Below are 25294 nucleotides of genomic sequence, written 5' to 3' on the forward strand. Positions count from 1 at the left end.
GACATTACTGCTCCCAGATGTGACTTATGAAAGCACAACATCTCCCAGCATGACAGGCGTGAGAGGGAGCACCAAAAACCTGTGCCCCAGGCCTTTCTGTTGACAAAAGAAATTAACATTTCATCAGGATAACAACTACTGTTGTTATTTTATAAGTGTTCGGGTGATTCTGGGCTAGGGTGTTTTTCTTGCTTATGTTAAATAATCTGTTTCCTGAAAACAAATGTTGAATGTGTTTACCTGTTACAAGAAACTACTTCTATAAGGAAAAGTCTTTCCTTAGTTTACAACTCTTGTAGTCTCAATAAACTACAACGACTGACAATAACAACCATCTATGTGCTCCATCTAGAAAACGTATGAACGAAAATGAAGCACCTTCTTATGACTAGTAGTGGGTGAACTTTTTCACTGGTATGCTACACAGGTCGAGTCTGCCTGTTTCAGCAGTGCTAATAACAATAAGGAATTCAAGAGCTTTCTGACAACTAAGGTGCCATTCAGAATGATTTGCACAGAGTGGCCAATTCTGAATCTTTTAAGGGGGGCCAATTAATCAGATTGGCAGAACAATGTGGTGGTCCAGCAAGTTTGACTGGCCCACCTTTCAACCAATCGGAATTGATCTTTATGTTTATACCATTGTGACTGCAGAACATCTGACGCAGTCTGCATTTTACTAGAGTGCTTCCTGGTCAATGGAGGTGGGTGTTTTCCTTGGTGGGTGGGCAGAGCAGCAGACTAGCTTACAAGTGAAATGCAGGGATGTATGACGTTACAACGCATACTTTTACAACGCCTACCTTTACAACGCATTTTTTTACACCGCAACATCCATTACAATGCATACCATTACAACGCATGCCATTACATTGCATGTAAGGTAAGTATTGGATAGTATAGGGGTAAAAATTACTATTCTAACTCCAGGGGGTGCAACAGTAGGGAAAGTGTTGGATAGTGTACGGGTTAAAATTACTATTCTAACTCCAGGGGGTGCAACAGTAGGGTAAGTGTTAGATAGTGTAGGGGTAAAATTTACTATTCTAACTCCAGCGGGTGCAACAGTAGGGTAAGTGTTGGATAGCGTAAGGGTACTATGTGTAGTAATGCTATGCGTTGTAATGGTATGCGTTGTAATGACTGTGTTGTAATGGCATGCGTTGTAGTGGTGTGTGTTGTAGTGTCATGCGTTATAATGGTTGCGTTGTATATGCATGCGTTGTAATGGATGTTGCGTTGTAAAAGTTTTGTTGTAATGGTAGTAAGTTGCGTTGTAAAGTTTGTTTCCCGAAATGCAGCAGCAAACTGCGAGTTAGCCAGTCGCGCTATAAAAGTAAGTCTCACCCACTCATAGAAAAATGTTTGTGAATCGGGCACACAGCCTAATTTACTAAACCCATGTTTCAGAAAACATCTAAGGAAATTGTGTAACTATTGTACTGTTCATTCAGAATACCACACTTGTACTGTATTAAAACCTATACTAACTGCTGTTTATTGTCTGTTTATAAGGTGTCTTTTACATGCGTGACAAGCCCATTCATTGACCCATAGGGGGTAACTATGGAACAATTTCACATACAATAATTTTTAAAAAAGGAAGTTACATTTTGAGGACACATCTTTAGCAAATGTGTCAGGCGTTAATAATCAGGCATGATAAATGTCACCTGATTACAAGTTTTTGGGAAGTAATGTAGATTTTGGTGCTTTCTGCACCAAAATCCGCACTACTGGTCAATACAGAGTATTTTATCCCTGATTAATCTCGGCAGGTTTGCCTTGTCGGAATTTAGCAGGAGAAAACTGCAAGATGTGATGATTATCAGTAACACTCAACTCGTAATTCCAATCCCTGTGCAAACATGGGTTTGCACAGGGATCGGAACATAGCGCTGAACTCGTAATGAGGGCCTTAAACTCTGACGCGGAGAGACTGGAAGAAACATATACGAGCAGTTGATAACCTGGCTGAAAGAACTGGGAACGCCACCTATAATTTCGAAAGAACAAAGAAACTTATGAGTTACCGTCGCTCGGCACCATCCATGAATTCCCAAGTTAACCAAGCAAGTAAATCCACATTTCATGCTATGCATCTTCCAAAATCTGGGGTTTTCACAGACGATCCAAGTAATTACCTCCCTAATCATATCATGACTAACTCATGCTTATAGTCTGCTCATGGAGCCTTTGTTATTAGTCACCTTAAAAAACTCACCTCCTACGTCTAAAACAAAGAACACACATGTCCCATGATCCCGAGGCCCATCAGGAGTTAGAAGATCTACTTTCAAGTTACTCTGAATTACTCCCAAGACAATAAAAGGAAAGGGGCAGTTTTCTTACTGATGAAGTTTAAGGGATGTTCACACAAAAAACAAGGCATTCTAGAATAGGACCCTGACTTATCATACTACATTATAATAAAAGAAAACTATTGATGGCACCTCTTTCTCAGTCTAAGCCAACAAAATAGGGAACTCACTTCAGGCAAGGATACAAGCCACAGGTAACCAACTGGAATTAAGACGAATGATGAAGACCTGGATTTTTCAGCACTGAATCCAATGGAGATTGACTGCCTGATACTACCCTACTATCACAGCGGATCGACACTGGCAACAGGATCCAACTCACCAAAAGTGAAACTCACCAAGAGCCACATTTATCCCATCCCCATCCCCATCCTAAATTAACGACAAAGAGGCTACAATGTGAGGTATCGCAACAACTCCAATCACAACAGAAGTCATTCTGCAAAAGAGGCACAGAATACGGTTTAGAACATGGTTTGTATCTTTCACGAGGGACACATTAAGATGTTTACCCAATAGAAAATTGGCATCCAGCTATGTAACAGCGAACCCTTACCAACTTAAGTCACACCCTGCATGTCTGCTGCACAGACGTCACTCCTATTACAAGGATAAACTACAAATGTAAAAACAAATGGTTGATTCTCTCCTTCTCTCCCCTTCAGCCTTTCCTACCAACTCATAAACCTGCTAGACAATTGCTATAGATTAGCATCACAACTAGACAACAAACTTCATGATAGCTGTAACATCCAGTTGCATGACTATGTTGCTAATGTTGTGAAACAGCCATGCTTCACACATAACATAACAACCCATCATCCCTTAGAGGGAATTTGCTCAAAACAACACACTGCATGAAACTACAACCAAATGATAAACTAAAACATAAACAAACAACTAACTCAGGGCTCCAAGGCATAGTGCACTACCTGTCTAAAGGAGAGCTTTAGCATCTATTCAGGGCTAGTAAGCACTATATAATTGCTCACAGCATACCTCTCCAGTCTGAAAATATCTGGGGGGAAGTGCTTGTTTATAAACCCTGCCATACTTTTGGCAGATGAGGGAATTAAAAATAACTATATTGCCATGTGCCTTTGATGCTGTGGGACATTGACAGATGGGGAAGATGCAAAGAATACAGCGCTGAGAGATGGCAGAAGCGCGCCATGAAGACGTATAGTAAAAACAATCTTACGTTCTTTTTGTATTTCACTACATATCTTAATGACTGTTTTGCTTTCTATAACACCCAGGAAGTGTCTTTCCACCTGCCAGAAATCAAAAATAAGGACTCACCTCGCTCTGCGTCACATTCTGGGGACGATGCCCCACTGCATTCGCTCCGCGGGCCCAGGACCGGAGAGTTCAGTCTGAAATCGGACAGGGAGACCGGGCTCGACAGGTCCAGGCTCTCTGGTCGAACGGTTGGAGAGAAGGACCCGGGCATCTCCTCTGGACTTGTAGGGCCAGAGCTGTAGCTGGACACCGACTGCGTTTCGGAATCGTCTTCAGAGACAAGGCTGCTCAGGTTGTCATCGTCAAACACTTCTGAGGTCACTATGGGGAAAAATGGTACATGTCAGTCATTCGGAGAGAAATGCCATCTGAAAACATAGCACCTTGACATCAGGAAATATTCGCCTATCGTGTACTACCAACCTGGTCACCATGAATCTCGTGCATCTAGTCAAAGCAGCTGAACTTGGAAATATGTTTTTCTGTAGCTGGTTTCTATTTTAGCTTAAGGTATTCACATTTTGATTTAGGTCCTCTGTTTCCTTCAATAGATTCCACTATATATTTCAAACACTCACAGTTTATCTTAAGAAATATAAATACATATCATTCTGGTCGAACATGTACAAGCCTGCTGTATACTTCAAGCCTAATGGATGAATTTGGCAATTTGAAACAAGCGAAAGAGGAGGAGTAAATTAAATTGCAATTCTCAAAAGTAAAAATGTTAATTTGAACCTTAAATACGTTTAATGTGTTAGAAAGTGCAAAAATTCATCCTAATGTGTCATCTTCAATGACTACTGAAGCTCCTGTCACATCACGGGCAGGGTGCAGGGAGTCTCTGCCCTGCAGCGTTGAGTGCGGTGGTAGAGATGGAGCAGCGGGCATCGAGATGCAGGTGACAGCAGCATTTATGTTTCGATGGGAACAGAGCAGAAGTAAAGCCAAGTGGCAGGGAGTGGAATGGGTTTGCACAGTGATTATCCAGCCCTGTACCTCCACTGTCATTCTGGATAGAAACTGCCGTGTAGTATAAGCAGACAACAAGAGCACACATTCAGTCGTGAACTGAACAAGGACATCTTAAGATGCAAGAGGTGGTGGTGGCAGCACAGGGGTGGCTAAAGCTAGAAGACCTCCCGGTAATGCTTGACATTCCCCTATCATGGGTAGAAGGACTGAGAGAACCAGAAACAATTCCAGAAGTTTGGAATACAATTTTGTTCTAATCCCCGTCAGTGACACATCCATAGTGTCATTGTGCTCATACGTGACATTCCATTGCCTTACATGCGGCACTTCCATGGTCTCATTGTGCATATATGTGCATTCTATTGCCTTACGTGTGACACTTCCATGGCTTCAGTGTGCTTATACGTGGCATTCCATTGCCTTACGTGTGATACTTCCATGGCTTCAGTGTGCTCATACGTGACATTCCATTGCCTTACATGCGGCACTTCCATGGTCTCATTGTGCATATATGTGCATTCTTTTGCCTTACGTGTGACACTTCCATGGCTTCAGTGTGCTTATACGTGGCATTCTATTGCCTTACGTGTGATATCTCCATGGCTTCAGTGTGCTCATACGTGACATTCCATTGCCTTACATGCGGCACTTCCATGGTCTCATTGTGCATATATGTGCATTCTATTGCCTTACGTGTGACACTTCCATGGCTTCAGTGTGCTTATACGTGGCATTCCATTGCCTTACGTGTGATACTTCCATGGCTTCAGTGTGCTCATACGTGACATTCCATTGCCTTACATGCAGCACTTCCATGGTCTCATTGTGCATATATGTGCATTCTTTTGCCTTACGTGTGACACTTCCATGGCTTCAGTGTGCTTATACGTGGCATTCTATTGCCTTACGTGTGATATCTCCATGGCTTCAGTGTGCTCATACGTGACATTCCATTGCCTTACATGCGGCACTTCCATGGTCTCATTGTGCATATATGTGCATTCTATTGCCTTACGTGTGACACTTCCATGGCTTCAGTGTGCTCATACGTGACATTCCATTGCCTTACATGCAGCACTTCCATGGTCTCATTGTGCATATATGTGCATTCTATTGCCTTACGTGTGACACTTCGATGACTTCAGTGTGCTTATACGTGGCATTCTATTGCCTTACGTGTGATATCTCCATGGCTTCAGTGTGCTCATACGTGACATTCCATTGCCTTACATGCTGCACTTCCATGGTCTCATTGTGCATATATGTGCATTCTATTGCCTTACGTGTGACACTTCCATTGCTTCAGTGTGCTTATACGTGGCATTCCATTGCCTTACGTGTGATACTTCCATGGCTTCAGTGTGCTTATACGTGGCATTCCATTGCCTTACGTGTGATACTTCCATGGCTTCAGTGTGCTCATACGTGACATTCCATTGCCTTACATGCAGCACTTCCATGGTCTCATTGTGCATATATGTGCATTCTATTGCCTTACGTGTGACACTTCGATGACTTCAGTGTGCTTATACGTGGCATTCCATTGCCTTACGTGTGATACTTCCATGGCTCCAGTGTGCTCATGCATGACATTCCATTGCTTTACATGCGGCACTTCCATGGTCTCATTGTGCATATATGTGCATTCTATTGCCTTACGTATGACACTTCCATTGCTTCAGTGTGCTTATACGTGGCATTCTATTGCCTTATGTGTGGCACTTCGAGGGACACTTACTAGCAAGTAAACTTTAGCAGTGAAACCCATGAACTTAGGTGAATACCACCCACTAACCCCTTTTGTGCAGCACAAAGCTCTAGAAATGGCAATGAACCAGCAGAAGCACCCCTAACATTAGTATGGAAGGCCTTTAACACACGTGGAGATACCTGATGGAATTAAGGACAGAGACAGGTAAAAATTGTCATCAGCACTGAGGTGTTGCGTGCTCTGCGTTGCAGACACAGGAAAGGCTAACCTCTGAGGCGTGTGGTCTGCCTCGCAGTCACTGCAGCACTACGGTGAAGGGCGGCCTCCATGTGTGCAGCAGATTGAGTGTGCAGTGGCCGATAAGGCTGAGTAGAACAATTTGCAAAGTCCTCTTAGGGCAAAGTCTGTGTCTAGAACAAATGAACTTTGGGACAGTCTGTGAGATTGGAACCATAATGGAACCACTCAGGCTATGTGCTGTAAAGGGGGTGAGGGGAGGCGAAAAGTGGCCTTGGCAAGGGGTGCCCTTTTTTTAGACCTCCACAGCAGAGAAAGAGCCACGGATGTTTTCTTTAAATGTAGTTGTGTTCTCTGAAGCTTAGAGCAGAAACAGGTTTTCATGCTTCTCCAACTCCCCAAGTCGTAGTGGGGCCTCTGGATGTCCCAGCTCCTGTTGTTTGACAGAGTATCCCTGTGGCATATTAATGACCCCCTTGTGCAGCTGCAGCATCACTTGTTGTGACACTCCGACCGGGCAAACCTTGAAATCATATCTATGAATGGCCTCATAGACATGGAGTAAGGCAAGGCAGCGCAAATTGATGCATCGCCTTACTCTGCACCTGGGAGGCGTTCCATGGGCGTTGCGTGTTCCCACGCAACGCTCAAGGGTTTTGACGCTTTCCCAGATTTACAAGACCATATAAACCTGGGGATAAGCCAAAATCTTATGCCACCCAAGGTGAGGCGTAATGAGGAGAAATGACTATTTCTCCTCGTTCATTCCTCTTTCTATGTGTGCTGCATTCTCCAGCACACATGCAAAGAGGAACATGTTTCAGTGGATTGTTTCTGTACAGAGATGTGCTACTTCCTACACTTAAACTATCCTGCCGACAACTGAGGCACCATGGTTCAAGTGAGCCTGCATTGGTGCTAGGCTGACAAAACGGCATCAGTGCAGGTGGAAAGAAGCGCTGGAAGAATAGTGCACCCCCCCAGGCGATACACTGGCGTAACTCGTTTGACAACTGGGCAAGGGCGGAAAGTGTAGCGCTACACAGAGAAGAGACAGAGGGGCTCCGCATGTATCCCATAGCGCTGGACTGGGATAGCACCTTGACGACTTACCACCAGGTGTGCCTGCAGAGTGGCATTGTTTAGACGCTGGTGCCTCTCTGCATAATTCCGGCTGAGCTTTTCTCCCCCCTCTTACCCTGGCCCCCTTCTCTCTCCTCTCCCCCCTCCTGCTGCGCACTTGACAGATCTTGTAGTTTGATCCTCACTGTCGATGCAACTCCATGTATGCCTGTTCCCCCGCCTGCCCCGGGAGCATCACGAGTACACACGCACTCGCTGTTAGACACTGCCCAGTCTCTTGTTTCTGCAATCTTCAGATTGTTCTTTACACTTGTTAGTTTTGAAATAAAGCTTTGGATATATGTTGAATTGCTGATGTGCCCAATATACCTTGATTTGCTGCCATAGCATAACTTGTGCTCCGAACTGAACAAATCTCTGATGTGATATTGGGAAACAGCACTTGATTTATCATCGCCAATGTTGATCAATATTCTCTCTTTGATATGTCTGTAGCTAATGACATTGACACAATGTTTTAACTAAGTTGCTTTTAAATTGATCCTTACGGTCGAACTCCTTTATGTGTATGAACAACTGAAGCAGCTTGTGAAAAATCTTCTGTACTACGGCATAGCTAATCATTTATTTTTTTCATGTGTGTAATGTTGTGAAGTGACAAAAAATGCAATAAACATATTCAAACAAAAAAAAATCAGTGCAGGGGGAAAGGACAGGAATGCACTGTATTGGATAGATTTGGTGCTTTATTGCCCTCTCACTTTGACATAGGGCAGTGCAGCAAGGTGGCTTGCGGAACTGACCCACGCCAAGTTCCGATAAATGAGGCCCCAGTTTTTACTTTTCACCCTCTCTGTGCTAACGGTTGGGAGATGTCGCCACACTACAGCTGCCTGTTGGGACTAAGACAGACCGCTCAGGGATAGTCGAGCCATTCACCATGTTCCAGGCTGTGCGATGCCAGACTTTCTGTGCAGCATAGTTAGGGGGATGCCCATGGCTCTCTCAACGTCTCGCAGCTGCCACAGAACAGAGTGTAAGTAGGGGGTTTGCCTATGCCCCCAACCATGAGATCACACAAGAAACTAGGCCACATCCATGGCAATTCAACCTCTTATTGACAACTCTGACTGCCCGGGTATCTGGCAGCACTGCATGCTCATAGGAGAGATCACACAGGATGTACACCATGGAAAAGCACCTCAAGGATTGGCTGCAGGCAGAGGCTGGAGGAGCAGATATGCATGATTAATGCATTTGGTGAGGCACCCAGGAGTGCCACCAAGAATTTGGGTGTCGTATTAGATGACTCCCTTTCTATGCAAGACAAGGTAGACGTGGTGTGCGGGAGGTGCTTTGGTCCTAACGCATGATGAGGAAGCTATTCAGATGGGTCCCGTTAGCCTGTCGCAGGGCAGTCACCCCGGGTCTCATACTGTGCAGATTAGCCTATGGCAATGCCTTCTATCCAGGGATGGCCGACTATCTTTTCAGTCACCTGCAGCTGATACAGAGTGAAGCAGGCAGAATGATCTGCAACAGCCCCAAAAGGAGCTCTGCTTCCGCTTGCCTCAATCAGTTGCATTGGCGTTCAGTGCAGAAAAGAGCTAGGTTTCATCTACTCTGTGATGGGCAGAAGTCACTTTCCGAGTCAGAAGCAGCCATATTGCTTGGAAAAGTGGCCTTCTATAAGCCTAGTAGAGCGTTGTGTTCCTCCCATTAAGCCCTGATTCCTAGCACACGTAATTAGGAAAGCCAGGATGGGTGGCCACTGGTTTGGCCATCTGGCAGCACTTGATTGGAATTCCATTCCTCTGGAAATGCGCCTTATGGAGTACCTTTCTGTGTTCCTTATGCGTTTGAAAACCTAGCTGTATCCTTTTTAGGGGCATTTATCTGCAGACTCAGCTTGTTAGGTTCTAGCGCTGGGATGTCCCTCTGGGGATGATGTGTGTACTGAAATACATTTGTATAACTCGTGATGTGTGAACCTTGGCAGGGTTGGCCAATGAAAAAAAAAACCTGTCCCAGCACGGAAGGTGTCACCAATCACCATCATCAGTGTTCTAATGTGAATATCTGGGAGCAACTGGAATCAGTCAGCAGATTGAAGAAAGCATCTCCCCTATGCTGCCAAGCCCTGGTATCAAATAATAATGTATTACAAACATGATTTATTTTACAGCATATTTGCAGTATCCACCAGAAATTTCACTGGAATGCTCATATACATGCCATCGGTTTCAGTGTATGATCGAGGAGGTGATTCAAGTTAGCTGAGTATCTTTTTGGTATCGTGGAATAGTGGAACAGACTATATACAATCATCAACAAGTCACATTTTATGTAATTGCTGGAAGAGTTCCAATCATGGCATTATCCACAACCCTGTCCATGGTCCATAGCAGCCGAATATCCCCTAGCAGCATGCTAGACGGAAAGAAAATTCAGGAGATACCAATTTAACAAGGCAGGGGTGCTCAAAATTAGACAAAGTGAAATCCGAATGAGTTCCGGAGGAATACTCAATGGGAGGAGGTTTTGCCTTTGAAGGAAATTTGCTCGTTCCCTTCTAACATTTGTTGATTTTAGAGCAAATTTGATGCCCAAATTGATGATCCCTGGCTGGCAGCTTCGAATTGTTTTGCTATAGAATGAGTACATGCCTTTCCGTTGGCAGATTCTGGTCTTTGCAGTGGGGCGCATGTCAAACTACGTTCACACATAATGACTGATAAAATACAAACTATGTATGCCGAGGACACACAATCTCACAATGCAGAGTGTGTCTTGTTGGAACTTGAGGCACAGTCAAGAGTGGCTTCTAAGACACAGGCCGACAACATCATCCTGTAACATACTACAAATAATGAACGAATTCAAGCGTGTGGTTCCAAGTGACCAAGTGGGGTTCAGCAAAGCATTCACGAGACAGAATTGTGGAGCAGATGGTCAATTATCCTACGGCAAGGGCTACAGAGGAAAAGCACCTTATTATTTGTCAGGCAAGCACACTGAAGCAGCTCAAATGATGGATGGCTGCCCTTCCAGCAGGACAAGGAACTCATTGTGCTCCTAGCAATGCAAGAATCTTTGTACGAATCGACAAAGAGGAAAATGACTGATTCAAGAGAGCAGCCACTCTCCTGGTATCGCTTCAATAGGATGTTAATGAGAAGGAAGGAGAGATTGCCCACTGCACGCATGACTTAGCAACAATCCCTTAGTAAGATGTAGTAGCCACAGCTGCATTCGGAAAAACAAACAAATCATATTTCTCCTTATCATTCTTTGCCGTTGTGTCTAAGTGAGCGGGTGAATACTTTGAGCTGTGGGGCAGCAAGGGTTTTAGTATGGTGCTGATCAGTCAGAATTCAAAAGACAAAATGTTTGGAGGTGTGGGGGGGTGGAGAGAGAGGGAGGGACAGAGAGAATGTGTGTGTGCACATAAACGTATGAATTTTAAGGCCAACGAAATGTGAACAAGTGGGATTCTACAATGGTCAAAATATACAATTAAATAGTGGTAGATATCCTTCTGGGTGTATTTGCCGATAGCGTTTCCTCGAAATCTACTAGAATATTATCCAAAGCAACTCTTACAGCAATAGGTTGAGGACTGATTTGCTTTACTGATTTTATTGATGGAAATGTCAATTTGCAAGTGTCCATCACAAGATAACTGCTAGGGGGACAGAATTTAATTAAATGAAAAATTCCCCAGCCCATAATATCGTCAAATGAATTAATCGGCTGTACTTCAAGTAATCTCAGGGGGGCCAAAAAATAGCAATCCGCAAAGATCGTTACTAAATGAATTTCGAGCATACCAGTTTCTGAACAATTTGGCTTGACTGATGTTAATTAAGAAAAGCTCCCAAATTGGCTTGATCAAATCTAATTAAGGATGCCGCTATGTGAGCTGATACAGTGTGGATTTGAGTTGGAAGGGGAATTTGGTGCAAAGTTTATTGTTTAAGTTAGGATATTCACCGAAGTGGGGTATAATGTTGCTTAAATTGTCGATAGAAATACTCTGCACATTGAATACTGTTTCCTCAGTGAGTGCTTGTATTTAAGTTGTGTGTACTTCCCCAACCCTCCAAGGCCAACGAGGGAAACCTGCATACCTTGCAGTGATTGGAGAATTGTTTTCTTCCATTTTCCACTAACTACCGTAGAAGAAACTATCAGTATATCTAGAAACTTTATGTAAAATACAGATCTCCGATTGGTTAAAGCTTCTCAATTGAACACCCTGGGACATTCCTGATATAAATACCCTCATATCGCTGTCACTTGGTGGCTGTATGTCACTATATCAAGACCAATAATATCGACTGCAATATTGCATCCACTACACTACCTACCACTAAATCAAAAGGTAAACATATAATTACTATTATTACCTCCACCTACACTTGCAATGTGGTGGTTAGATCAATGTAGTAAACAAGATATTTTTGTCATGCGATGTAATCCATGCAATATAATGGCACAACAGTGAAGAAGCCCGTAGCGCCACATCACCCTTTCTGTAACCATAACCACAAACAAATGAGCTGGCTAAAGACAGGTATACTTTACAAGCGGCTCGGGACATGCGTGCGGTCTACCTACTGGATATACTGTCGGGCTCAGATTTGCTGATGCTCGGATCTTCGATTGAGACGTTGCTGCCTTCGGCGCCCACCCCGCGCCCTCGCGGGCCCATGAGGCTGGAGCGCCTCTTCTCATGGATCTCGTCAGAGATCATCTCCAGGTTCTTGAGGGCCATTTTGTACTCTCCTTTGGCCAGCGATAGTTTACTCTGGAGGTCATCCACCAGCTTCTTCAGTTGCTAATTGAAAAAGGAGAAGACAAATGTTTAAGACCTTCATGCAGCCATTTTTTATCTTTAACAAGAATTTATAGGAGCTTTTCGTGAAAATTGAAATACTCCTGCTCTCCCCAAGGTTAATTGTGAAATCATGTTTTGCAATAAAAAAAGTCTACTCTTTATCTCCCTCCACCCACGTTTCTAAATTTGGTTCCCACAACGTGCCACAGTATCTCACGATTAAGATTAGTAGAGTAGCAAGACCCCCTTGATACGTTATTTAAGCATGGTCCTCTAATGGATCACAGACACGACACATTTCATCAAACCCTCTGGACTCTCATTTACAAAAGCCTTTTATGTTTTTGAGATCAACTTTGATTTATAAATGGCCGATATACAGGTGAAAGTTCATTTTTCTATTCACAAAAAAGTTAATTTGCTTTTGCAAATAAATGGATTTACATCAGATGATGTAATGCCAGTACGTGGTGAAGTGGGCATCCTAGAGCCAGGATGCCCTAGCATGTTTTTACACACTCAATATCTTGTGACTTTGTCGGTATTCGCAAATATGTTTGCTGCATATTTCCACCCTGCAAAGAGTCGGAGATTTACAGCTGCCAGAGAGAGGAGTAAATCTGTTTGCAAGGGTTGGAACCGGAAGATCACCGCCAAAATCGTATGAGTGTCAGGGTATGAGCTTCTCTACAGTGAAAAATATATTCCCCATAGAAAAACAAGAGAAGGAGGGTTAGCAAGTGAGGTTTTGCACGAGAAAATGTACACATATATGTCTGCCCATGTGAAAATTGACTTAAAATGAATTGCAGGAGTACTCACATTAAATCATGCCGGCCGCGCATCTTGCTTATCAACTGCTACTGTTCCTGTTCCATCCAGAGAGGGTGGCTGCCCAAAAATATAACGCCGTGGCTAGGTCGTTTTTGGAACACTTTAGTCCAAGCCCCATAATGTACCGAGCATAAGTGAAGACAGCGTCCCAAGGAAAATTAAAACAAGCATTTGCAATGCAATATGTCTCGCATTTACGAGATGTTGAGCTATTGGCATTGTAAATGGCAATGCCTTTTTTTTATATGTTTAAAAACCTGCAATAAGTAAAGGCATTGTCATTTACAATACCCATAGGTCAAAAATGTGAGACCTATTGCATTGCAAATGCTTGCTTTTCTGTAGGTGCCTCCAAAAAAAGTTTTAACATTTACGAAACAGGCAGATCAGGACACAAGTTAAAAAAATGTTCACTGCACGTTGTTGTCACACACAGTGCTGGAAAACTGCCATTTTTTAACATTAGAACATGGGCAGATCAGGCTAAAGTTAGACAAAAGCTCGCTGCATGGAACGTGCTTGTGATGGGTAGCAGGTTCTGTCACCGGCTCACACTAAGTACTTCTTGTGATTCCCTTGCTACCACTGAGCTCAAGGTCATTAACAAAGCAGTTGGAACAGAAAGTAAACTGGGCTCTAAGAGCCATATTTACTGCTCTTAATTTCCACCCGGTTGGCCTTTACCTACCCTCTAAGTAGAAAAACGTGGGAATCTGTGAGGGCTAGAACGGGACATGGAATCCACCATATCATCCCATCGGAGGTCAAAGGTCAGATGATGTCACTTCTGCTACCACAGGCACTTTGATGAATTCCTCCATGCTGTGGACACATTAAAACGGGCTCTGACGCAGATTCTGGACTATCCCCAAAGCAGATGGGGAAAAAATAAAATGGGACTGTTTCATTTCAGGGACAGATTCAAATTGCACATGTAGAGGACTGGGTTTCCATCTTCAGGGGATTCACAAAAATGTCGACCCTGCAGCTGGAAACCCTTTTATTCCTGCATGTTTTTACTCGCCGTGGGAGTAATATTATGTGAAAAGAAACCCAGCTGACCACCTGCCCATCCCCATCCGTGTTAGATGAGTGTCCATGTTGCTTGACCTCACCGGCCCTCCCTCATCCCCGTTGCTTGGCCACAGCCCATCCGCCCTCCATCAATAGTCTGTTGTTGGTTGCCCAACCCACCTGCTGTAACAAAAAAAGCGCTGTGACACGGATGCCGCTAGCCACATACACAGTGTTTTTTCCTCCACACCCCCTGTTGTCCTTGTTGACCCCTCCACCTGTCCTCCATTTTGCCTCAAACCCCACCTTTCCTCCCACAATACCTAGAAAGCACTGGTAGTGTAATAGCGCGTTTCCTAAAAAAATAAAACAAAATAAAAAAAACAACGTTCAACCATACTGCTGTACAACATGGCTCGAAAATATTAAAAAAGCCAATAGCTCTTGCCTCGCTGGTGAGACCTATTGCCTTTGCCAATGCTTGTTCTACTGCCAAATACAGGATACAACATGAGGCTATGAGTCAGCCCACTGGCTACATTCACTGTGAGTGACTGCATTAATTCCTTTCACAAGGAGCGCTTCCACACAAAAGTAGTTCCATTCGGTGCCTTGGACTACTGAGGCACTGTGTGTTTTTTGAAGAAAAAAAAATATGTTTGCATTTAGCCAACGATTTTTTTAGTTTTAGACGGACATCGGCCACACGGCTCCCTGAACAATAACGTTTTGCAAAAACCATGACAAGACAAAACACGCATTGGCAAAGTCAAAAGACTGGCAGCCAACGCCAGACCTACTGGCTTTGACAAATCTGCTTTATACCCCCGCCAACCGCCCTTCCTCCCACACACACAAGGAAATGCCAATAATGCTGTAGGATTTTAGGGCAATTTAAATACTTGTGCTCTGATTCATAAACGAAAGTATTAAAGTGATTAGGGACGCATGTAATATAAAAACCAGGGTAAATATGGAATTTCGTGTGTGGGTTTATGTAACTAACAGGATAGACGGGGCCAGGATACCAGGCACATCTAGTGTGGTTTCTCCAGGACATTTGGCCACCATTTTCCATAAGTGCCTTGTTTAAATGTTGTTAATAAGAGGACACTGCACCAGCGACACCTACTGAAACTAAGGTACTGATTTTGTGTTTGATATCATGGAAAAACATTAATTAATGCCCCCACTGGTGTGACCCATGGGGGCAGAATGTAATAGTTCACCAACTTTGGGCAATCCTCACTGATCTTTCCATATCCCCACTTGCTGCTTTATTCTTGCTGGAGCCAACTAATCGATGCAAACCCACACTCTTGCAACACAGACCAGGGAACAAAACCACTCCTTGTCCACGCACCTCCAGCTGCAGGTAGTACTTTGCCTTGAGTTCAAAATAAGGCCTGTGGAAAGGAGAGAAAATGAAAACAGGGAAAATGAATGAGAACTGCTCTGAGGATACAGACACTAAAAAGAGCATTAAAACAAAGAGTTATCCTTCGGCTCGCCCATGGCTGACCTGCATGATGTTTAGATGGATAGATGTCGGAAGCACGCAGGCTTTTTTGTGCATGCCTTTACAACATGGTCCAAGCCTGAACTTGTCTTTACAATGCATTCATTCACCCCGCAAGTCATTACAACAACTTGCAAAATAAATAAATAAGCATTGGAGTTGGAACAGTATAATTTACTATTCAAACTCCAGTATGTGCAAAAGTTGGGAAAGTGTTGGATTTACAGTGCAACATCAATCCAACAACGCTTCCCTTAAGGCAAGTCGTTGTAACGACTTGCAGGTTAAATGAACGCATTGTAAAGGTGTGTTTGTGGTTCGAACCATGTTGTAAAGGCACAGCATGGTTCGAGCGGTGGAGTAAAGGCGGTTTTCCGTTTAGATTGGTAAAAACCCTTATCTCTAAGAGGTTCATCTTCAAACACAGATCATATCGCACAATGCAGAGGAGCGCTCAGTGTTGTGGGCACCAGTGGTTCTTTGTGTACAAGCAATGGCTGGCAAATGTTTGAAGGGTAACCTTCACCCAAAGTAAGTAAACAAGTGCACTTCTGTTCCTGGTGACAGTGCTTAATTTGTGAAAAAAACATACGTGCAGGGACCCAAAGTTCTATTTAGTCGGCCCCTGCTGTCGAATGCCTGCAACAACAATACCCTAGGCTTCCTATCTCTTTCTCTCTCTTTTGCAGTCTCTTTTTCATCCCTGCTTTCCCCCTTCGTCACTGAAATTGCATGCCGCTTTCGACTACCTACAACCACAAGCACAATTCAAGCACTGTCGATGGAAGTCAATGGTTCCCATAAGAGCTTGGGGTGGTAACTGGCTGGTGACACAGATGCAACCAAGGAGAACTGGTCAGAGAAGAAAAGAGACAAATGCGCATCACTCATCCACATGGACCCTACAGAGGGAATCTAGTCAGGGAGAGTAGATCACCATTTGCTCCATCCTTACTCTTACATCCCCTTGTCATGCTGGTGCAGGAGACGCCTGTCAGATACATGTGATACCCAGTGCTTAATTTGAGCCAGTGATTTCGGTGCTCAACGCCGGCGCTTAATCAACACCGGAACTTGAGCACCAGTTAAGGACACATTAATTCAAGGGGAGATTAAGTAATTTGCCCAGAATCAAAGGATGTTGAGCCGATGCCATAACACGAACCTGGTTTCCCAGCTCCAAAGTTGTCAGCTCTGGTCATTACACCACATCCTCTCCCCACTTGTAGGGTTTGTTGATTCTGTGTTAGGCAGCGCTAACAGGAAAAATGGGCAGGACGAAACTGCCTCCTGATGAGAGCCCCGGCACTTCGTTTTTGACAAATTAACCACAGGCCATACAACATGACATGCAATGGCTTGTGACTTCTGCTACCAGAACTAAAGAGCTTGTCAAGGTCAACAAATGTCATACATAATACCATTACTCCTAAACCTCAATCCCTAAAACTGGGTGTAAAACCAAAATCTAATCTCAAGCCTATCCTAAATTCTAAGCCTATGCCAAACACCTATTACTTAACACCAGTCCAAATCTTATAGAAACATAAAGCAGGAAATGTAAGCCTTAATATAAACTTCACACAGCTTAATTACCAACACTTAACCATTAAGGTGAGTTAATCTAATTGGAATAAAAAAATGCTTACTGCACTGCATAAGTGTTTAGGGTCTCACACTTGACTAATGGGCGGGTCTTTACGTAAGACATGTATATTGGCATAAGGGATTTGATGCATGTGCAGGTTTTGATACATTGCTCAACATAAGTGTGTATTTGTGCACGGCGGCGCATACAAATAGCGTTACAGTAGGCTCCTAATACAGGTGTAGATGGATGCACACCCCATAGTAACAAAAACAACGATGATAATAACACAGTCATCTTGGCAGATCTCTTCAACTGACATCTCATCATGTCAATCAAATAAAGGAGTGCTGTATCGCAGTCGAAGTGGGAAGCTCCCCGACCCCCCTCACTTCTTATCCACACCCTCTACCTCTCCCCCATCCATTATACCTCAGAGTAGACAACCACCTGCCACAGCCAGCCTCTGGAATTGGATCAAGAATATAAAAGATAAACTTCCAACACAATAAAGCGAGCTGATCAGAGCAGCCCGCATAGCACGAACTGTAAAAATGTGCGGCTATTTCTCACACACTGCCAAGCCCTGTGACCGATACCACAACACCCGCACCTTGGTGGTCATCACACACAACATGGAAACACTTCCTACATAGCCTCATAGCAAAGACAACACACATCTAACCACACATGCACCTGGTGCAGTATGATGCTCATGTGGGCAAGCGCATCATCACACCAGGGCTCGAGTCGGGGTACCACGTGGGTGGACGGCGTCCCCATCCCCCCTGCCAAACAGCTGGATTTCACTCTTTGGCCTCTCTGCTCGGCACCTTTTGTGACGTCACTTCCTGTTGTGACGTCACTTCCAGTGACAGCGTCCCCCCACTTCTTTTTTCAGGACTTGTGCCCTGCATCACATCACGTAGGGGTGTGAAGCGCTATACAATTACTATAATGCAATACAAAACATAACACGATGCAGCATGGATACTGAATGAATTAACAGAGTGCGCACATTAAACGCCAAAAAGAAATGAAATAAAATCTGACTCGCTGTGAGAGAGGAAAGTAAAACTCCTAGATTATAAGTGGGCCTCCTGTTTTTATGCTATTTTTTTTTTATTTCCATTCGTATTTATCCATATTTATTTTTTGACCATCTTATTGGTATTTATACACTATACATATTTATTTTGTGTTTTGAGAATAAATGGGGTGGTAAAATGGTATATTCACACAATTATTTAACTGATAAACATGTTCTCATACTTGGACGCTTCTCACATTTTAGCAAAACAGGCAGCCAAATTTAACAAAACACCACACCAGCATAGCAGCATTAGCATCATCTCATCCTGTGTTTAACTCCGGATGCTGCTTATCTGGAACTCGTGAGGGTGAGGGTCAACAGGGGGAGTCACTCAAAAGAAGGAAATTTTTCCACTTTTACAAATAAACCGACAGGAAACAAATAGTTTTTTGTCTGTATTTATCTCTAAATATCTGGAAAAACGGAAAACTGGGGCCGTAATTATAAGAAAGCAATAAAGATCCCGGACGAAGATTTGAATAAACCGTCTGGCTTGGAATTGGGTCACAGAGAGGTAGCGGGGGTTCGAGTAACTTCCGGGTATGGTAAACTGTATGATGGGCAACTTTCAAAGACTTTCTGCGTTTGCAGACCCACAAATGAAAACGCGTCAGACTTCACTTCCTTGTCGAAGCCCAAACACCGAAGGAGCGGCTGGAGCCAGCCGACCCCAGAGCCGTCCATCAAACCAGGCAGAGAAAAGGCGCCAAAGCGGCCTGAAGTCTCCTCATCTGTCATCAACGCAGCTCCACAATGTATAAATACAACAGGAGGGAGCAGGCTACAGCGGATGTGAGGCCGAGGAAAGAATCCGAGCAGGAATGTAAAAAACGCTGATTTGTACGGGATATGTGGAAACAGCCTTGTCACATTATTTCCTGTGACCGGTCACATACGCTGCCTGCACCAGGCATGGCGCCGTTATTATACATGCACCGAACACTGGTCCCTGGAAAACGCTTCTTCCGAAACACAACTACATCTCATTTACTTGTTGGTGTTTTGTAGGGTGTCTCGTGGCACTGGGTAGACATCTCATAGCGCCAACTTTCAAATCCACGAACTTTTTAGAGTTGCCGCCCGTTTAGCATCATTCCTTCTTTCTCCTACAGGATCAGGGGCTCGGGCATGGATTCCATAGGTGCATCAGGTGCAGTGGCACCGGGTCCCAGATTCTTGAGGGGCCAGCTGAATGCTGAATATTGCTGGATTTATAACTCAAACAGCAGCCGGGAGGGGGGCATTTCTTTCCTTGTCCTAGGCAGGGCTTTAAGTGGGATGAAAAAACTGGAGGGGCTCTCAAAGGGGCGTGACCAGTGTAATTAAGGGCGTGGCTTAAAATAGGTAAACTAAAAATCTGTGTTTAGCATAGTGTCCCTCCCGTCTGGTATTTTGCTGTTTCTGTCATTGGAATCCAGATATATGACAAAAGTAACATCATACCTACAACAAGTCAGGACTATTGGCTTTGTCAGTGGTTGTTAGTTGCATAAGATAAATAAGCAGCAACTATGGCTTGTGTATATAATATTGAAAAAGTTTCCACTTGAAGCCCTGGGGACACCACAACGATGTTGCTGCTCCTGAGTTTCAAAAAGAGAAGGTAAATCCAGAGAGAAAATGACTCTTTAAAGGATTTTCCTTTCCCTACAAGGCTCACCTGGCATGACGTCATGCCGTAACTTCTCCACTGGGAAAAAGTGAGCAGTGAGAGCACGTGCACACCGATGTGCCTGCTGTCACTGCAGTCCGGGAAAAAATGGTCTGCCTGTGCCAGAGCACCAAACAGAGCCCGATAGATACTAAGCATGGGCTGAAAATGTGTTCCGCTCTCGAAATTTGCGGATTTTTGGCAATTTTGCGATCCGCGAATTGCGCGAAATTGCTAAACGATCCGCAATTCGCAAGTTCGCAATTTTTTTTTGCTTGTTCGTGCTTCAAAAATACAATCTCGCGCACGCTGCGCTGACTTACTTTGATTCTGAGTTTGTCGAGTTGTTTTCCTCCCCCGAACAAGATGGCCGCGCCCAAAAACGATCGCATGGCTAAGTTCGCGGTAGCTGTGCTGAAAAAAAAACCCTGCGAACACGCCAAAATAATAAAATCCGCAAGTTCGCACAAATTTGCGGATTTTGCGTACCGCGAATTCGCTTTCGCGTGAATTTGCGTAGCGCGAATTCGCAAATTTCACCATGCTTAATAGATACCCGTTTCGAGGCCTCCTTTAAAAAACTGCCGCCCACTTAACCCCTTGCGTGCGGGGCGTATTTTCCGCCTGTGCTGGCAGTGGAAAGTGGAATATGGTGTCAAATGAGAGTATGAATGCTCCAGAAACTCCCAGAGAGGAGTTCCACCGATCTCAGTCTGAGAGAGAACAAGTTATGTTATGTTACAGTGATTTATAGAGCGCAAACAAATACCCAAAGGTGTCAAGGCGCTAGCACTGTGGGAAACAAACAGGGCCTTGGCAAGAAATTACTTCTGGAAAACCCAGGTTTTTAGAGCCTTTCTGAATGAAAACAAGTGGGGAAGAGCTCTAATATGGGGGGAAGTTGCCGGAAGGAGAGCAGCAGGTAGGTCTCTCTTCAAGGAATGGCCCTGCCAGCCCAGTCCTTGATGTCATGTAAAAGTAATGTAATGTAAGGTGGATTTGTAAAGCGCTTCTTGTCACTCATGAGGGTATCCAGGCGCTGTCATGTGTGGTGTGTCTGAGTCAGTGCCTACTTTGCGCTGGCTGTAGCACGTGGTTCTCACCCGCACACATTTTTGGAATCTGGGAAATATTTTATTTTCATCATTAGACTTTCACCCAGAGCCAGAGAGAGAAAGGCAGAAAGAAGGAGGAAGAGAAAGTGACAAAGAAAGACAGCAGAGATGAAAACCTGTGTGAGTGAGATGAAGATGCAGGGTGGGTAGTGGGCATGAGGTGGAACAAAACCAGGACATCCCTGGTTTCACTCCACATCATTTATTGTATTTATTTATTTGAGTGTTTTATATAGCACTAGCTAGACCCGAAGGTTTCAGAGCGCTTTACAACAATAAATGTTCGTATCAAAGATAACAAGTCTAGACAGAGCATCTGATGCCAACTACATTGACAATCCGTAGCACAGGGGCCGGATCCTAAGAAAAACGTGACGACTATGCACTTATTTCAAATTTTTTATTTCTGTGTCTGAAAGACAGCATTCAGTGTTTTTCTTTCTTTATAAATCATTTTTTTTACTCATTCTTGTGTCTTCAATCTATGTAGTACAACTCCTTTTGAGGAAGCGCCCGCACTTTTCTATTAAACTTGTATGATTATTTTTATATTTTTATTGCAAGTGTAACAGCGCCATGCTTTGGTGGTGATGAGTTTTTTTTCTTTTTGTGGTATATTTTTGCAATAACAACTAAAAATAAATGTAACCACTGCATCAGCGTGCCGAGGTTAGACCTTTTGACTTAGAAACACAGGTGTGTGGCCCGAACAACTGTTGTTATCAACTGTCCTCTCCATCATGTGCCAGGCTCCTTAGTCAGTGTCGAGATGTAATTTACTCTGTCGTCATCACTGTCAATTCCGCTGATGTCATCATTATACTAATTAGCAATTTCAAAGCCTGAATAATCCTACCTCTTTTTGTCAGAATGTTGGGAAGTTTGAAGCAAACACTCATAGCCAGTGGTTATTTTGTGAAATAATAAGTGTCGGAGCTCTCGTCAGGAGGCAGCTTGCGCCAGCCCATTGCCCCAATTAGCGTCGCCTATAACAGAGCGAATTACTAACCATGAAACCTACAAGTGGGGAAAGGATGTGACATATTCTCCAGAGCTGCCGACTTTGGAGCTGGGGAATCAGGTTCGAGTCGCGGCGTAGGCTCAACATCTTGTGATTCTGGGCAAATCACTTAATATCTCCTTACCTACCAAAAAGGAATGTGTCCTTAACTTCTGCTCATGAAAAGTGCTTCAATATCTTTGGGTCGAGTTTGTGCTACAAGCATCGGTGTTGACGATTAAGTGCCGGTGCCCACACCGGAAACCACCAGCTCAAATTAAGCACTGCGCACAGCATTGCTGGGAAGCCATGGCACACTGTTGCAACTTGCACAATAAACTCACTTGGACTTGTTTATGGTTCTCTTCAGCTTCTTCTCCAGTTGCTTCATTCTCCCCATGGCCGCGTTGTATTTGGCAGCGGTCTCCTTGTGCAGTAGCTCGCTGCGCGTCTTTGTCTGCTCCGCCTCCATGACCTTGAAGAGGTGAGAAGAAACAGCTCTTTAAGCCACGTGGCATACTTGTGGCTTCATGAATTTTTTATCAGAGTATTTTCACTGTCTCACATACTAATACATGAGAAAATGAGATTAACCTACTTTGGGAATTGCCAAATGGGAAGTCTCCGCAGCTGGGAGCAACGGCATATGCAATATTAATGTGTAAATATAAAACATATTTTCTGCAAATACAATATGTGTACCTTCTCATGACTGAAAACATGCATCACCCTTCCTGGACCTTGTTATTATGACAATAATACAGGGTACAATAACACTGCTGCAGAGATTCTCAAATCTTGCAATGACATTTGTTTATATTTTCTAGTAGTTTTTCCATTACATAAATGCACTGATGCTACAACTTATAAACTTGGTAGTATTGTCTTTACATCTTCTAAGGACCTGAATACCAGTTTGCCAGTTTTTAGAGCAAGGATAATGTCAGTTCCCACCGTGCTCTGGGCCAAAGTGAAAGTGAAAGGTAGTGGCAGACAGCTCTGGTCTCTACTATTGGCCAGCGCAGTGGTGGCTCGTCAGCAATGGCGGAGGAGCATAGGCCCCTCAAAATGGCAGGCAAGGAAAAATAAAACACTCGTTTTATTTTTCCTTTCCTGCCGAGTCTTGGGGGCGGGGACTGGTAGTGACAGGCGGTGCTGGGAGTGGTAGTGCACTCCCATAACTGTGCATGAAGGATTGGCCTGCCGTCTCAGACCGGCCAAATCATCATGCGCAGTGAAAGCTCTCTCCAACGTAGCTGGGTTGGACAGAGCAGGCACAGACTCACAGTCTGTCCTGGAGCGCAAATCGAGGGCGCTCAGGCCAATCCTGAAGCTGCTCTCATGCGCGAGAGCAGCTTCAGGATTGGCCGCAGGGCATTCTGGAAGACTGTGTCTTCCAGAAGAGGAGCAGAAGAGCGCAACAGGGATGGCTGCAGGTAAGTTTTTTTTATTTCTTTATTTTTTGTTCACCCCCGACCCCTAGTGCCTGCTGCTCCACCCACTGCACCTCATCCATACTGGCCGCCCAGGGATTTTTTTTTCGCAGTTTGCATGCACTTTGAATTATTAGACAGAGAAATAACATTGGTGAAGCATACACTAGCCAACAGGCTTCTATATTTTGTCTGATATACTATGGTTTGCCACACAAGCTAAACTAAAACGTGATTGGCAGGTCTACGCAACAAATTGAACACGAGGGACTACTAAACTTCTGGTTCGTGTTGCAGCTAGTGGCTTTGGTGACAGTTTCTAGATTGCCCTACGAGCCAGTGGTCGCAAGATTGAGGTACATCATTTAGGCCAATGGATGGCATAGCAAATGATGCCACCGAACGCCATGACGCATTAAACAGCAATGTGAAAAGAGAAGGATCTCGCACAGCAAGTATACTCGAAGTAGTAGGATTGTAATGAATTGTAGTGTGCATTAAACAGCAAGCCATTTAAAAAACCTGCGACTGAAATTAATTTACTCTAGAAAGGCTCAAATGGGAAGGCACTGAAGATAGTTGCAAAGTATAAATGTTCACTTGAAAATATATTTTTCTGGAAATACAATACCGGTCTCTTCTTGTACCACAGTGAGAACTTGTGGGTCTTGGTATTATGAGCAATCATATCAGTGTCAACATCCTGCTAGAAGGGTTCTCATATCTGGCATTAAGTTTGTTCCTATTTCCCATTATGCACATGCACAGTTGTTGCAGACATCAATGGATCCACCAAGGACAGAAGCAGCACCGTGCAAACATCTCACAACGAGTCTCGTAAAAGGCGACTGACCCCATCTCGAGCTCTGAAGGAAGGCGTGCTGAAGAAACACTGAACAGGTAAAGGATTTCCATTTAGATTAATCCTGAGAACATTTATTCCAGGTGGATATCTTGAAAATCTGGATTGGATCCGGCCACATTGAGGAATGCTGGGCACCCATTTAATCAGACTAAGATTGTCTGCATGAGCCCTTTTGCCGGACTAGGAACCGGAAGAAGCCCGGGCAAACATTTTCAAACCAGTCCTGGTCCCTTCCTTTCCTTACTCTCTCTTCTCCCTTCTTCTCCTCTCTTTTTTACCCTCTTTCTCTCTCCTGAAACCCCCTTTCGCGCACCTGCTGCATTACCTGGGGAAGCCATAGACATTATTTAGGGGTTCGCAGCTGCGACCTCTGGTTTGCCCCTTGCGACCCTTGGACCAGCCTTAGGCGAACCCTGGTCTCAGAGGTGGCAAAATCAGTGCCAGAAACATAGTGGAAACTCATCCTGATGGAGCGCCACTCCCTTCGCATTGGGTCAATCTTTTACTACAGTAATAGTGAATAATACTGTATAATATTAATAATAATATAATACACTATGAGTGTACTAAAAATAAAGTACAATAGGCTGAAAGAGGACCTTTCCTGGCAGCTGAAGTAAGTAAAAAAAAATGCTTAAATGTGTATTGTGTGCATGCTTGCGGGTGAGAGTGGGTTTGCGTGAAATCAAGTGTGTGTAAGTGTGTATGTGTAAGCACGTGCGTGTGAGTGAAAGTGAAGGGCTACAGGGGTGTGATGTCCCTTCTGCTATCCC

At 44.1% G+C, this 25294-nt stretch overlaps 1 protein-coding gene across 1 annotated transcript in view; it reads right to left on the minus strand.

Moving 5' to 3' along the window:
* Positions 1 to 25294, minus strand: part of SH3BP5 (SH3 domain binding protein 5) — a 221729-nt gene that overhangs the window by 5339 nt on the left and 191096 nt on the right. Inside the window, exons 5-8 of the mRNA XM_086942074.1 lie at positions 22568 to 22698; positions 15621 to 15663; positions 12190 to 12409; positions 3624 to 3884 (exon numbers count right to left, since the gene is read on the minus strand). Of these exons, the coding sequence (XP_086798200.1) occupies positions 3624 to 3884; positions 12190 to 12409; positions 15621 to 15663; positions 22568 to 22698 (655 nt within the window). The remainder of the gene's footprint in view (positions 1 to 3623; positions 3885 to 12189; positions 12410 to 15620; positions 15664 to 22567; positions 22699 to 25294) is intronic.

Source organism: Lissotriton vulgaris, chromosome 10, assembly GCF_964263255.1.
Source record: "Lissotriton vulgaris chromosome 10, aLisVul1.2, whole genome shotgun sequence".
Classification (NCBI taxonomy): domain Eukaryota; kingdom Metazoa; phylum Chordata; class Amphibia; order Caudata; family Salamandridae; genus Lissotriton; species Lissotriton vulgaris.